Source organism: Hyposmocoma kahamanoa, unplaced genomic scaffold (assembly GCF_003589595.1).
Source record: "Hyposmocoma kahamanoa isolate Upper Pololo Valley unplaced genomic scaffold, ASM358959v1 66, whole genome shotgun sequence".
Classification (NCBI taxonomy): Eukaryota; Metazoa; Arthropoda; class Insecta; order Lepidoptera; family Cosmopterigidae; genus Hyposmocoma; species Hyposmocoma kahamanoa.
The window spans coordinates 12589532-12606670 of record NW_020653854.1 but is presented as its reverse complement, the minus strand read 5'-3'; the positions used below and the strand labels follow the sequence as shown (position 1 = coordinate 12606670).

Here is a 17139-nt window from a genome sequence, read left to right as displayed (position 1 = left end):
TACCTAAAAGTAGTAAAGTCACGAAGGCATGCAAAATTAATACTTGTATTCTCAGTACTCGTACTTAACGCATTATTGATAACAATGGTATTAAAATAAAAAAGGTTGCGATATTTAAACAATAGCAGATAATAATTTACTCATAGAGTACCGCACCGACCGCACGCCTTTAGTGACTCCTTTGATGTTATCGATAAAGGGCTTGTGCACACGTCGCGTACGCTCAACACTAAGCAAGTGGGAGAGAAAGCGCAATATCGCAGGCCCGCTCCGATGTTACATGGTCGAATCTGCAGCGAGTAAACAATCTTACTATACTGCTTTATACGTGGACAAACAGTCGATTGCCGACGATGAGTATGTGTTGGCCCATAGTCGTTTTATAATAGTTTCTAGCACAAAAAATAATCGTAAAGTCCCATGACTCACACGTGTTGCGGACAGCGAGCAGCATCGCTACCAATAAGTAGTGTAGGTGAGGTAGTAATGGTCCAGCACTGAAGAGAAAGCCCCATAGCTGCGGGATTTCAGTGCGTGGAAATTCTCGCCCGAAAAGCAGGCGCAGCCAGCGTCTGTAAGTTAAGATATTCATACTGTATTGTATGAACTCATATACGTCCAGGATCAGATGATAACGTAATTGCCTTAGACAAATTAAATCAAGCAGAAATGTCGTTAATTTTGTTTAAAAATTGTCCTTTAAAAAACTGAGATCACTCGTTGTGAAATTCGAATAGTATGAGAATACTATTCTACTTTCGCCGTGAAATCAATCGGTAAAATAAAAAAATGAAGCCCCTAGTATAGTCGATGCCCTAAAATACCTTACCCCCTAGCTGAGCTTTTGTTTCCGAGAGCATTCTTACGCTTTCAACAGTTTTCTGTTGCGTCTGCGAATGGGAATTTCATGGAAATGTAATTAAAGATCAAATTGGCTTAAAAAGTTTCTAACGACGTCATTCACTAATGATGTAAAGAAATTACGTCTAAAGCGTGAAAAAGTTAGTAATATGAAAACGAATTTTGCGGTTCACAGGTTAAAGGGTAAATTTAACACTTTTCTTTACACTTATCTACTCAGATATAAATGGTCGGATAAGGGGGTCAGGTATCTTAGGGTATAGACTATATAGGACTGTTAGTCCTATTTAGTCCTATATAGTTGTCATTAATTATTATAAAATATTAATTCGACCTCGCGCTCGGTGTGTAGACGGCATTCGTTTTGTAGATTTTCACGATGTTTTATGTCGCCTTTATTACAAAGTGAATATATATTGAATATATATTCAAATCACTATTTTGTAACTTTGAAGTAAATGATTTTTAATGAAAAAACTTACATTCCAAATAATTCCATTGTAATATTGCAATTAGTTAAATGCGCAGCCAACTCTGAATCTAGTTGCAATAAGTATTCTTCTTTAACCTTTTCCAAATATCGCACTACTTCATTCGGATTCTGTTAAATATTGAGGCATAAAAAAGTATTACAGAATATTTTGTTAAGTAAAGAAAACAATTAAATCAACATTTTACAATCAACACTTACATGAATTGTTGTAGCCGTAGGCAATCTGCCACATGCTGAAGGAACGATATCACCCGTTGTATAGAACTTTTCTAATCCTTTCATTACTGTACTGAATAACATACTGAAAAACACAATAGATTTGACATATCATGTTAAAAATCTGAACTATTTAAAAAAACTAACAAGTATACTTACTAACTATCATGTTCTAAGTAGCTGCTGTCCAAATAGCATTTTAATGTACCGCTGGAATAAAAGGAGAACTTGACAATATGAAAATCAACTAAAAATAAGTAATGTCTACTTAAAATCAATACCTTAGAATTGATGGTGCATATTTCCTATCCATATTAAGTTCGAAGAGGAGTGGTGCTAGAATCTCGTGCATTCCTTGTCTATAGCCAGTATTTGAATGTGATCGGGCCCAGAAAAATAGGATACGGACCTGAGTAAAAGAAGCAATTGATGAATACCGCTAACTGTGATATTCTATTTCATTGTCCTATGTGTGGTGTGCCATAAGAAAGCAACAATAATCGCCGTTGTAGCCTAATGGTTTAACTTACCGCCTCAAGCAGATACTGTAGGTTCGAATCCGGGCTTGCACCTCTAAGTTTCTCGAAATTTATGTGCGATATTTAATTTGAAATTTACCATGAGCTTTTCGATAATCGAAATCATAGCTACGATGATTATGATACATATTGTGCCTACCTATATGAATAGTTAATAACAAATTTCATTTGAAATCTTGAGCTTTTCAGTGAAGGAAAACATCGTGTTGAAACCTGTATGTCGAAGAAGGATCGCAATCCTCGGAAAACGCGTGAAGTTCCCAAGCCGCATTGGGCCAGCGTGGCGGACTATGGCACAAACCCTCGCCTGAGAGGAGACCCGTGTCCAGCAGTGGGACATATGATGATGATGATAATGTCATAGAAATTTGGAGATTTTAATTGGGAGAACTAAAGAAACTTAACAAAAACAATTTGATTTACCATCATGTCCTGAATGTGTTGGTCACGAAAATATACTTCATCAGGGAATGTTCGTACCACATCTTGGAGAATTAATGCTTTCAACTCATTATCACAAAAATGTTGCTTCCATACGCTCTAAAAAAGAACAGCAATTTTAAGGAGTGACACACATTATATAGTAACAAGTATAAGGTTGTTGCTTGTTCATCCTGTCACGTCATATCATATTTGATTAATCCAAATATTAATTAAATAAATAACACTAGCTCACCTCATCATTCTGAGATAATGGATCATCACCAATCACAGTTCGAGGGTCCATAGAAAGTTTCGATTTAAGATCTTCATAGTAATTTCTGTGTGCTCTTATACTGTTATCAAAAAAGACTTATTTTATTACTTCTTTATATATAACAATATGTCGCACGCTATTACAATAGTGTTACAATAGTATAACTAAAAATATGTGAAATCCAAGATTATACAATTGTTGAACGTAAAATTTAATTCTCTACAGGTCAATAAAACCGTCGCTAGAATATTGAAAAAAAAAAATGTCTACTTAACTCAAATAAGACATGCTTTATGTGACCAAAGTAGTGTGTAGTTCTGACCAAAATAGTTATTCAAAAATTAGAAATTATTTTTTCTATTTTATTTTTCAATATGTAAATGTGGTAAGAAGAAAATAACCTGTACATAAATTTACACAGATCTTTCACAGGAAACGAGTAACTCGTTTTTTGTCGATTCTGAGAAAATACTTTTTGAGTTAATTACTATTGTATTAAAAGTGCGATATATGAGGTCTACCACTGTCAAGCCCTAAGAAAAAAACGTATACACTTTTTTTCCAATTTGGGGTAAAATAACAGTTAATTAACCATGCAAATATTTTTGGTAGCTTATGAGCAGCTAGTGAATGCAATTGATTAATATAATATTCTATCGACTGTCGACTGAATATTGGTTATTTATGCTTATATGTATAATAATGGTCGTACTTATTTCACTTGAATTTATCTATGCTTATTACAAAGTATTTAAATCATAAATACTTTATAATTTAAATACTTTATAATAAGAATAGAAACCATTTTGGAAGGATAAGATTGTGCCTCTCCATGTCATGAATTGATTCAGATAGTTGGTCCAACTGTGAAAATAAGAAGAAGGGAGGTGATAACGCATTTTTTTGTCATGAGAATGTTATAAAATCCACTATTCATGCGTTTCTGCAGAATAATCTACATATCATAATTATCATTTTATATGGGGCCTAACAAACTATCTGAGGGTTTTAAAACTAGTCTTGATTATTTCATGAACCAGGAATTGTTAGGAATGAACTCCTAACACTGACCGAAAGGAACTAGTTGCTTGAGCACGATCATAATAGTTCATCTGTCTTTTAGCTCCGTAGGAATGGGACCTGTTTGCGGAGCCACAGACGAGAGGCGATCATATTAGTTAATTATTAACTGCCTCCGTGGCCGAACGGTTACCATGCCAGACTGCCACGAAGAGGACTCAGGTTCGATTCTCTACATTTCTTTCTCTCGTGAGTTTGGGTGTAATTTGTGGTTGTCTATGTAGTGTGTCCATGGCACCCGCGACACAGGGTGTCCCTAGTGCGGGGATATGTTGAGTGTGTGCGTTATTAGTTCATGTGTCTTTTTACTTCCTCCAGTTCAGAGACGCGAGGCGAGACGGTGCGAACGACACAATTAATGGGCTGTCATTGCTTTTAGTACAAGTTCGAGTGGATGGATTGAACCTTGCCAGATCGTTTAAAACGACAGAAATCTAAATAAATATATTCCGATTTCAGTGACTCAAATATAAAGTAATAATTAGTATAAAAATAAGTACACAATAAACTTTTTACATAGTTACTTTTATTTCCTTTATTTTTAACACACACACCATATATAATATACATAATAACGTGAGGCGCACTATAAGTTTCCGGAATGAATAAGAAAAAAATACTATAAATGGTCAGAAATGAATTTATTGTTTCTCAAAATATTCTCCGTTAACGTTAATGCACTTTTTCATACGAATGAACCAATTTTGAAAACATTTATGCCACTCCTCCGTGACAATCTATGAAACATATTTTTGAAACTCTTCGACAGCCTCTCCAGGTGATGAAAATCGTTGACCGCGTAACTTAATTTTTGGAAATAAATAAAAGGCACAAGGCGCTAGAACGGGATTGTACGCGGGATGGCTCATAAAGCCAACGTTGTTCACCTTCAAAAATATATTTGTCTGTCTGGCCGTGTGAGAACTGGCATTATCGTGGTACAAGATGATACGGCTTCGAATGAGGTTTCGAACGATTCTCCAAATCAACAGTAGCCACGTGTCCAGTTTTATTAAAAAAATAAGCAATCATCCGCTTAGAGGCACTTTGCACGCGCGCCACTTTGGTTAGTTTCGGCTTGTCTCGAAAGACCCATACGCTCGATTGCTGCTTTGTTTTAGGTTCGTAACTATACATCCATGTTTCGTCACCTGTTACTATGTCCCACACCAAATTTGACGCCCCTTCGTTGAATCTGGTAGGCATGACATTGCACCAAGTGACGCAATCCGTTTTTTGAGCCTCAGTCAAATTGTGTAGGATTCATCGAGAGCACAGCTGTTTCACACCCAAATGTTTGTGTAGTATTGATTGTATTTGATTCATGCCTATGCCTAAAGATGCCCGAATCTCATGACATGTCACATGCCTCTGTCTGTTTTGTTCATACGGCGCACAGCACCGCTGTTTTTGTTGTTCACAGCTGTGGACGGGCGACCATCACGAAATTCGTCACTGAGATTCACGCGACCGCGTTTGAATTCCGCAAACCAGCTATAAATAGTCGTCTTGCATGGTGCTTCATCGCCAAACGCAGTTTGAAGCCGAGCGAAGCTCCGCTGAGCTGTTATGTTACACTTAAAGTCGTATAAATCATACTACGAAAATTTTCACGACATAAATCCATGGTGATGTAGACGACCAATTTCTAAAATGACGCCACAATGTAAAAACAAATGACAGTCAGATGAAACAAACTGTATTCTACAGCCAAAGAGTTCCATTTTCAAATGTTCTAATTACTTTTTAAATATTGTTTATGTAAGTGGCCAGTTCTGGAAAGTTATAGTGTGCCCTATGTATACATATTAATAAGCATACCTATATCCATAGGAAATGAAAACATTTTTCCGGATTTAAATAGCGTATATTTGTTTTTCAAACAAACTAACGTTTCGGGCCCTTTACAGGTCCCATGGTCACGGTTGACTGAGGTGGTACAGTCATCAACCAGTTATGTCTAATATTAATGCAAACTACCCTATTTTTTCACAATAGTTACAAAAATTATTAATTTAATAAATAAAAGTAAGGTATTTAATTAATAACTTTTGTAACTATAGTGAAAAAATAGGGTGGTGTGCATTACTATTAGACATAACTGGTTGATGACTGTACCACCTAAGTTAAAAGTGATCATGGGACCTGTACAGGGCCCGAAATGTTGATTTGTTTGAAAAAACAAATATATGCGATATAAATCCGAAAAGTAGTTTCATATCGTATGTGTAACAATCGCGAAAACCTAAGAACTCGATATACCTATATCAAATAACAAACTCAAATACAACAAACATATATGTACTTTGAAATCAAATTATAACAACATTTTAAAAAAATACAGAGAAAATAATTGTAAATATGAAAAATCATTATTCGAAAAACACTATACGTGTATCAAAGAGGGCAAACAATAAAACATTCCCATATAAATCCATGAATTGCTCATATGGATCATTTCATTCTGTGTCCTTCAAAGACCGAAATGGTACCTATTTTTCTATTTCCCAGATAACACTGAATTAAGGAAGTAAAAAAAACTAAAAGACCGGATTAGTTCATTTGTCCGAATGAACTAATTGGGATCGCACCCTCCCTAAAGACCAAGCAGGCACAAGCCTATTTAAAACTGTTTAAGAGGATTCCCTTATTTTTACACAGTCATAATATATCTGATGACAGATTTTTGCTGACTTCTCTGTTTAGAGATATCATACATGTGTATACAGTAAAAATAATTATTACCTCTTTACAAGATTATCTTGAGAAGGCGGAGGGAGAGCATTCAGCAGTATGGCCCAAGCAAGGCTCCTTGGCCGAGACAGCCTCAAATGAATAGCAGCTGTCTTTAGGTTTTCTTGACTCCATGCTGGCAGTAACAAACTGAAAAATAATCATTAAAACCCACTTGGTATGTTTTATATTTGCTTAAAAGTTATTTGATCACTGTAAACATTGATTGGGACCTGATAACACTGTCTTGTCAAATTTTTTGCTTCTCTTGTGTCATGTTATGTCCAAAAACAAATCAGATAGGGTAATCATGTTACTCCCAAATAAGAGATCACAATATTCCTGAGCTCTTTAAAAATAGGAGCATAAAACGAAGTTTATTCTGATGTAATATTTAAGAAAATTGTAGAATTTCATATTAAGTTACAAACCAACTATACAATTGCAAGTATAGGTATAGAGATAAATAGAATAACTTAGTAACAACAAAGTTATGATTGTACATGTAGATCTATAGGAGATTCCCAAACTTTTTGTCCTGTAAACTATGTGCCAATTTATTCTGTTTTGTGTGGACCCCATTCCTTTTTAATATGATTTTTTTACAAATTCATCAACTTCGAATGTGTTTGTGATAGCTAACACAGTGCTACTCACATTAACAAGTTTAAACGTGTAGTGAGAAATTTTACAAAAAAACACATTTGAATTTTATAAATTTATCTAACTGAGTATCTACATAGTTGGTTGTAAAATGTTTAGTCCATAAGCAATTTATATGTCTATAATAAAGAAAGTATTAAATAAGTTCAAGGTGTGTTGTTTCTATGTTGGGCATTTCCTTCATGGTTCAGGTGACAAATATCCATATTCAACAAAAGTCTAGGGTCGATGACGTGTATCACGGGGTTAAGGAAATGGATAGGATATTTAGTGAAATAAGAATAGACCAAAGTAGTCAAGTACCTACATTAAGCAGCAGCTCCCACAATATACTAATGTAATGTACCTACTAAGGTTTACACTGTTTTGTATTTTGTGATGAGAAATAAACATAATATTTATTTTTATTATTTTAAAAAGTAATCAGTGGGCAGAGCACCGGTTTGATGGTCTGACAGTATTGTCAGATTTGCAGGATCGTGTTGGATGTAGAATGAAAGTAGTTGCAATAAAGAAGAGGCCTATGCCCAGCAGTGGGTTAGTGAAGGCTGAATATGATGATCATGCATGCCATTATAAAGGAATTGGAAATGGATGATGATTATATAAGTTCATACTACTATTATCTGTGAAATGTGCATAATGTGGCATTTATGAAAAGTCCAAATTTTGATCACAACCTGCCTAAATGAATAAACCTGCCATCCTAGTAATAATTTTGTTAGAAAAGAGATTGCATGGTGTGTGCAAACTGCCTTTTGAAATCTGAAAAATGTCAACTGTCTCCAAATTCTCTCGTGTCAACCAGCTAGTTTAATAAACTTAAATTACCAATTTGCTGTCTTATTGTGGTTTAAATTCATCGTCGACTGTTATATCTACAGGGTTATGGGCGGACGACGGGTATGTATATAAATAAATCTACACATTAAAGGCCCATTTAGATGGAGAGTTTCTCGTCTCGAAGATACGATTATCGAAAGAATATAAAAAACTTTCCTCGTCTAAACATTTGCGATTATCGACCGTCCACGTGAGCAATAATCGCCTTGCCTTTCAATATTGAACGTCTCCGTGTAAACAGAACTCGAAAGCAAAAATCGTAGTTCAAGTTTCTGTGCCAGCCGTTTCTACCACGAGTGCAGTGCGCGAGGGTGTTTTGATTATCACTGCTTTTCTAAGACAAGAATTAATGAAACGAGAAAGAAAAAAAAATTGGATTAAGAAATGTTATAAAATTTGAAAACAAAAAAAAAATATTTCTCTACAATGCAATGAACTTAATATTATCAGCAGTTCCAAATTTGAATGATTTTTGCGTCATTTCGATATGTCCATAGTCAATACCGCAGTCGAAAACTCGTAAGCAAGAATCTCCTTACTACATATTTCTCTGTGTAAACAGTCGAGGAGGCGATTAAGTTGCTTGCGAATCTCGTATGACATAATCGTAGGCGAGATTTTAGTTCTTGCCTGAATGTAAACATTATGATACGATAATCTTATGGCGATTATTGCTTACGATAATCGCGTACGAGTTTTCGTCACGAAGCGTGCGAGAAGCTCTCTCCGTCTAAATGGGCCTTAAGTTGCAGTATGTCCAGTGACAATAAGAAGATAGTCGCTGACAGAAGTGAATCGAGTTGTACGAGTGATTCATATGCTGGAACCATGAGCAGTACGCCTGTTATAGAAAAACTTGATGGTAATTCGAACTACTCAACATGGAAGTTCCAGATGGAGATGTACCTTATGGACGGGCCTATGGGAGTACACGAGTGTCACACCCGATGCTACAGATATTCAAGGTACTAAAAGAGACCAACGAGCAAGAGCAAAGATTTGTTTAATGATAAAACCTCATTGTCTGATTCATGTCAAGAAGGCAACCAACGCTAAACAGACGTGAGACGCCTTAAGGAATGCATTTGAAGACAAAGGTTTAAACAATCGTTGTAGGCTAGTTAGCTACAAGCTTGAAAATTTTTCAACTGTAAGAGATTACGTTAATGCGGTAATGACAACATCTCAAGAGCTGTCAGATCTTGGAAAAGAGATAGATGATGAGCTTTTGGCTGCATTATTACTCCAAGGCCTAACAAAGTATTTTCAACCTATGAGGCTAGTGATAGAAAATAGTAACATTGAGCTTACTACTGATTATGTCAAAACCAAACTTTTCCAAATGGAAGAAACGTTCTCTGCTTCTACGTCTGGTACTCTCGACATCCTCTGCTTTGTTATCCAAACAGAAAAACAAAAAAGCCTCGAGCACATGTTAAGAAAATTAAATGTTTCATCTGTAACGGACCACACAAAGCCTCTGTTTGTCCAGATAACCCAACAAAACGAAAAGAAGCGCGGAATACGTTTGCTTTGGCAACTGAAGTTTCTCAAAATGAATGGATCCTCGATTCTGGTGCTTCGTCACACATGACTCATAAAAAGGAGTGGTTTAAGGACTATAAGAGTATTAATCCTATCACAGTGTCATGTGCAAATGGTGCTAAAGTATATGGAGAAGGAAAAGGTACAGTAGTATGCGAGCCATTAAGGATGACTGTAAGTAATGTTATGTACTCGTATATACCTAAATTATCAACTAATTTACTGAAAGTAAATACTGTACTCTAGGCTCTACTCAATGAGTAGAACTACTGGCTGAATGAATATAGTTTTGTATTTAGAATGTGTTTGAAAAAATGGAATAGAAAAGTAGAACATCTTGATAGATCGAATAGTAACCTCAAGAAATGAACATGTAAAAAAGTGCAATAAATATCCAGTTTTGAAGATTATCCCAGTTTATATTTATAAAGTACCTCTCGCTACGCAACATAAGTTACGCCTCAGGTTACAGTACTATTGCCGAGAAAGGGTATGTAATAGTATTTGGTCACAGAGTGGTGAACTGTTTAAAAGTGATGAATGCAAGATTACTGGTACAGCATTTATCAAAGGTGTAGAAGAGAAAGGCGTATATAACTTGAAAAGATGCTGTTTGCAGGGTTTTGCTCTCGCGTCCACAACTGAGTGCAATGAGATGTTGGACCTGTGGCACCAAAGGATGAGACATCTTGGTATACGCAATCTCTTATTATTAAAAAACAAAATGGCGACAGGGGTAAGATTTCCTGGAAACTGTTTGAAACTCCAGTGTGTATCTTGTTTAATGGGAAAACAAACGAAACAATCTAGAAAAAGAACACAGGTGCTGTTCGAGCTACCGACGTGCTAGGTCTGATCCACTCAGATGTCTGTAGGCCGATGAATGAAATGTCTTTCGGCAAATGTCGTTACTTTCTTACCTTTGACGACGATTTCACACGTAAAACGTTTGTGTATTTTAGTTTATCTTAAAGCATAAAAGTGAAGTTTACGAGAAATTTCTAGAATTTAAAGCACTTGTTGAAACACAAACTGTCAAAAAGATCAAAGCACTTAGGAGCGACAATGGGAAAGAATTTGTGAACCAAAGAATGAACAATTTCTTAAAATTCAACGGCAAAAAAAAGGCGTCGCCAAACGAGCCAATCGTACAATATGTGAAAAGAGCAGATCAATGTTGAGCGGTCTTCAAAGGAAATTTTGGGCAGAAGCTGTCCAACATGCCGTCTATTTAAAGAATAGATCACCTACTATAGCTTTAAAAAATAAAATGCCAGAAGAAGCATGGACAGGTAGGAAGTGTAACTTAGATAATATCAAGGTTTACGGATGCAAAGCCTTAATGCACATTCCTGACCAAAAACGGAAGAAGTTTGATCCTAAAAGCCGAAAGTTAGTCCATATAGGACGTTGGGAAAATGCCAAAGCCTACCGACTATTGGATCCTATAACCTGGTAGAGTATATAAAGCAAAGGATGTGGTGTTCTTTGAAGATCAATTATATAAACGCAATGAACTCTCTAACTCAGGTGCAGAACTTCAGGTTCAAGTGGATCATCAACTAGTGGAAGAAGTCCCCTTATCCAGTTCTGAAATATCTACAGAGGTAGATACAGATATCAGAAAAGATGATGAGTTACCTAAAGCTGAAGCAGAAACTCAAATTGTTCATCAAGTCACCAGACCAAGTCAGGTTTCAGTAGAAGCGTACAAAGAGCCTGAAGACGATAACTACGTGTCAGTTGATGAAGGAAAACGAGCAGAGCCTGTGACTGAAAGGAGGTATCCTTTAAGAGAAAGGAAAGCCAAGCAGTTCCCTGATTACATTTTGTATCATGCAACTGAAATGGAAATGGACCCGACTTCAGTTCATGAAGCTTTGTTAAGAAAAGATGGTGGTAAATGGAGAGCAGCAATTCGAGAAGAATTAGATGCACTCAGTAAAAATAACATATGGACCCTGGTAAAACCTCCTAAAAACTGCAACATAGTTGATTCCAAATGGTTATTTAGAATCAAGGAAGATAATTGGAAATAAGATGAGGTACAAAGCGCGACTAGTTGCACGTGGTCTTAGTCAGAGATGGGGCATTGACTACTATGAAACCTTTTCTCCTGTGGTGAGACATAGCTCACTAAGGTTATTGTTAGCATTAGCAAGCAAGATGGAGGTAAATGTTGACCAAATGGACGTAAAGACGCCTTCTTAAATGGCGAATTAGCTGAAACCGTTTCATGTAAACCTGAAGGTTTCGAGGTAGAAGACAAAAAATAATACGTCTGTAAACTCAATCGCTCATTATATGAATTAAAACAAGCACCGAGGGCGTGGATTAGACAGTGAATTGAAACAACTTCAATTCAAACAGTCAAAAAACGAACCCTGCATATATACAAGATCCAGAGGTAGTACAGTTATCATCCTAGCAGTGTATGTTGATGATATGTTAATATTCTGGAACAACAGAGAAGAACTTCAGAAGGTCAAAGAAGACTGATGTCCAAATTTGAAATGAAGGTTCTTGGACAAGCAGATCTTATTTTGGGTATCAGAATTACATAAAATAAAAATGAAATAAAAATAGATCAAGAGAAATTCGTCGAAAAACTTTTAAAAACGTATGGAAAATTGCAAGACAAGTGCTGCTCTGGCAGCACCCGGGTCTCATTTGTCAAGAGAAGGAAATTCCGAAAAAAAAAAAGACAATGAAAACATTCCATACCAAAACTTGATCAGATCCTTAATGTACCTGTCTGTGTGCACTAGACCGGGTATAATGCATACAGTTAGCACTTTAAGCCAGTTCAATACTTGTTTCACACAAGAACATTGGATAGCAGCAAAAAGATTTCGAAGGTATCTTAAGAGGACAAAATCCTATGGAGTAAAGTATTATAAAAACTGTAGTTCCGAAAATCTTGTACAAGGATTCTCAGGTGCCAGTCATGGTGGAGATATGGATTGGAAATCCTGGTCTGGTTACGTTTTTACAGCTCAAGGAGGAGCTGTATGCTGGCAGAGCATAAAACAGCGGACAATAGCTCTTTCAACAACTGAAGTGGAATATGTGGCCCTATCAGAAACAACGAGAGAGGTAGTATTCATTAGAAGACTTATAGCAAAGATCACCTGTACTAAGGAACAGTGCATCACCATCTTCAGTGATAGTCAATCTGCTATAGCCATTACAGGGATTCCTGTGCACCACCAACGCACTAAGCATGTTATGTTATCATTTTGTCAGAGAAGCTGTAGAGAACAAGCAGGTAGTAATAAACTACATTGAAACAAAACGTATGGTTGCAGATGTTTTAACTAAAGCCTTGGTAAAAGGGAAATTTTAATGGTGTGTGTATATGATGGGTTTGAGAGAGTGTTCAAACTGTACTCAATACTCAAGTCAGGACTTGAGCAGTGAGCACTGAAAATCATACTCAAGTCCTTGCTATTAGGGTTGTATGTCCAGTGCTTGAAATCATACTCAAGTCTGCTCAAATCCTGGCTTGTGACTTGAGCATTGAGTAGGTCGTATTCTAGAACTCTACTCAATGCTCAAGTCAGGATTGCACTGGAAACACAAGACTATGGAAACTAAAGGACATGTTACGTTGACATATATAAATCGGACGTTATATGTATATGATGCATTTCGACGTCGAAAACATAAACATGTTATTGTCTTTGTTCAACTATTACGTGTCGTCTTAAGCCAAAAGAGACAGCATTACATTGGTCTGTGTCAAACACGGGAATTGAAAATACGGAACGTCATCGTAAATGCCAACAGTATCATGTACATGAGGTACATGATACCGTTGTCAAAGGGAAGTATATCAAATGTCAAAACAAATGTTTTTCCAAATGTACTATTGAATTATTCGCATGTATTATAATTAAATTGGGCAAAAATATTGAGATATACACTGAGAATAATTAGGTATTAATAAAAATGCGACACTGTATTAAAAGATGTGGCTTTAGAAAAAGTGCAAATTAATCGAACATTACATTACACAGGCATGTGTTATTTTTTTGTCTATAAATCACACATTAGCCCAAATATTTAATGTAATTAGACTTATTTAAGTAGTTTATTTATAAATCTTGCTAAATTTCGCTTTTGTTACTTTAGATTGCCTGTTTGTTTGTATATTTTGATGATTGTTGGTAATGATTATTTTGAGATAGTGTTGATCTTGTAAGCATACATATTATCGATATTCTGTTATTAAAACAACTCATTACGAGGTTTTTATTGTTTTATTAATATTATTTTTATCATTTCAAGTTTTCCTACAAATGAAAAAAGGAAGAAACAATGGTTGGAAATCATAGGACTGCCGAATATAAACATTGGATCAAAGACCATCTTCATTTGTTCGCTTCATTTTGAAAAGTCAAATTTTAACAGAACTTTTTAATGTAACTAGATTACAGACAATGCTATTCCATCATTAGGCTTATTGGTAAATAATTTTATGTTCAATTTAGATTAAACAAGACTCATTTACAAGTTATTCTCAGTTCCTGAAAACAAAATTATCCACTTGTTTCTGATTTTTCCCAATAACAACTCTAATTATTAAAAATGACTATTTTGTAAAACCTGCAGTACAATGACATGTTAGTCCAATGTTGCGGGGTAAAGGCCAATACCAATGTTTAGACAGCCTATTTGCCTTGCCTTGCCATCTTTTCGTTTCATAATAATATACCACTAGAGATTAAATTATTAGACTTGTATTTGTTTAGCCATACTTTGGGTACAGTAAACTAAAGAAACAAAGAAAACAGTTTCAACATTCAAGCTATACATTTGCATATCGGTAATGACTTATTGATAGATTATGGTACAACACTAAAGAAATGCGCCATTTGTAACTTTCAAATTTTGGTTATAAGCACGTTGATTCTGTAGTTAGTGCAGCTCCTTTCTTTTATTCTTTTCCATCCTCCAAGGTTCGAGTGAGAAATTGTCTTGTGTCAACCGGCTAGTGTAATAAACTTAAATTACCAATTTGCTGTCTTATTGTGGTTTTGAAATTATTATTATACTTTTTACTGACATGGACCCCTTGTTGTTTCATGAGTGTCGAAGTAGACAACTTGGGGATCATTTATAAAATTACTTTTTATTAAAAGAGATAAGAGAGAAGTTTTATTACAAGATCTTGCTAGCTAGCATTTCTGGATTGTAGGACTCACCTACACAGTTACCTCATTTACAAAGTTAACTATTTTTATGTGACCAATCGAGCAGTCATTGTGCTATCGCGCGTTTTTTTTTAGTAGTAGGTATTTTGTTACAATTTATCCAAACAAAGTCTGATGGTTATTTCTTCAGGTTCCAGACAAGAATTCGTGTATTTTATCTGTATAGATTAATGGTGTTAAGTTTACATAACTATGAACGTATCCACTATATAGTACCCGAGTCGTTGATTAACAGATAAACAATTATGCACAAAGGAAGTAAAATCGTTTTATCAAGTTTGATAAGACACTACTTACTCGTATTCGGCGGTTTCTAAATTATTTCTTGGAGGAGAGCCTGGCGAACCGTCTGCACTGTTATATTCCTGTGATGCACAAAAGCATCGGCATTAAACATTTTACCAATGTACAAAATAACTTTGCTTTCACGTAAACACCTACCATTTTACAATTTACTTATAATAATAATGATATCGTAACTGTATGCCTTCATAAGCTATGATTCTTTGGAATATTTCATAACTCGCATTAATATATACATTATTTTCAGATTTTGATAAAGTTTAATAATATAAAAATAGCCGAAACACAACGAACGAAAACACATAATACAAATGTCAGTTGTCAAACATCAACTTTTCTTTAATTAATAATTTTGGCTTCGATACAATGGCTTTGAGCCATGTCTTCGTTTAATTAAGTTTCTGTAAATATGGCCGCCACAAAGATGAGGCGGCGTGCTTGGATTGACTCCGGATTCCTTAAAACGGGCCGTTAGGGTATTTTAGTTCGTGATTCGTATAATTTCGCATTTTATTACACAATAATTGCTCCTACATTATAGTTAGGCGCTATTTATAAAAATTAATCTTCATGCATTAACAGCCACCCTTAAAGGTGAATGATTTTCTTCAAAATGAAATGGGACCATTATGGAAGTACCCCCTTTCCAACAGAAAAAGAATTATGAAAATCGGTTCACAAAGACCGGAGTTATCGCGTAACACACATACAAAAAAAAGAACATACAGTCGAATTGAGAACCTCCTCCTTTTTGAAATCGATTAAGAAAAAGAACATACAGTCGAATTGAGAACCTCCTCCTGTTTTGAAGTCGGTTAAAACTTCTACATCACTGCATTCAATCGCCTTACGCGCCAGTTGATCTGCGCGTTCATTGCCTGGGATGCCGAAATCACTCGACACCCAAGCAAACAATATAGCCTAGCCTTTTATTGTGCACTGATAAAGTAAATTTCTAGTTTCTAATATAATGGGACAAATCAGTTTAGAACTAAACGGAAACTTGAACAATGATTGTAATGCGCTCATAGTCAGAAAATATTATACTGTTGTTTGACTTAGCTATTAGAATAAACTCACACTTTTAAATAAACCAAAACATTCTGCGATGAATACAGAAGTTTCAGGTGGTAACTTAATCTTTTGGACTATTTTAGATTGTTGATGATACACTCCCACTTCAACATTTCCAGCAAGAGAGCGTTTTGATGCGTCACTAAATAAATAATGCCAATGCTAACCATCAAAATCATTCTCAGTAATAAAGCGTAAAGATTGAGGAGCATCAAAATGGCTTTTAATAATTCCTAAATTTAAAAATTAAAACCTCTGAAGTATAACAAAAAAGAGGACAGTGAAAATATTGATAAGTGCGGATTTGAAGAGCAAGGTATTTGTAAAAACCAATGACAAGACATGGTAAAGATTTTCGAGTCCAGTATGGAGAAGATGCTATTTCTCGGGAAAGACACTGAAGTTTAGAAGAGGATGATTTGAAAGTTGCAAGCATCGAAAGAAATACTTGTCAGTCAAATACGAAAACTGACGTCGTAATCGAAGTGGAGGATCTACACACTCGACCTGCAATGCATTTATGGGTCTAGACTTCATGGCACCTGACAGAATTCTCAAAGCCTTTGATTGAACATTGTCTAACTTTTTAAATGCCATAATACTACTTGGCTCTAAAAGAAAAGTGGCGTAGTCCAATATACTCCTTATTAAGGCATTATAAACAAGTTTAATAGTTTTGAGTTTAGAGTCCAGTACAATACCTAGAAATTTATTTTGAAGTCTAACTGGGTCTAAGTAGTCTAAGTAGGGATGGAATCATATAAAATTTCAAGATCCGGTGGGTAGCGCATCCTAGAGAACAAGACTATTGCACTTTTTGAAGCAGACAAACAAAGTACATTAGCATCCAACCAAAGTTTAAAAAAATTAAGAGAT

General features: G+C 35.5%; 1 protein-coding gene across 1 annotated transcript; it reads right to left on the bottom strand.

The window, feature by feature from the left end:
- Positions 1–276: 276 nt before the first annotated feature.
- Positions 277–15355, bottom strand: LOC113231896 (TBC1 domain family member 5). The gene is made up of 11 exons (XM_026466437.1): positions 15328–15355; positions 15184–15251; positions 6632–6769; positions 2786–2885; positions 2533–2649; positions 1852–1979; positions 1730–1780; positions 1553–1655; positions 1344–1462; positions 430–572; positions 277–290 (listed from the first exon to the last, which is right to left on the bottom strand). Exons 1-11 carry the CDS (start codon positions 15328–15330, stop codon positions 277–279), a joined length of 984 nt encoding a protein of 327 aa, XP_026322222.1. The 5' UTR covers positions 15331–15355.
- Between the last annotated feature and the right edge of the window lie 1784 nt (positions 15356–17139).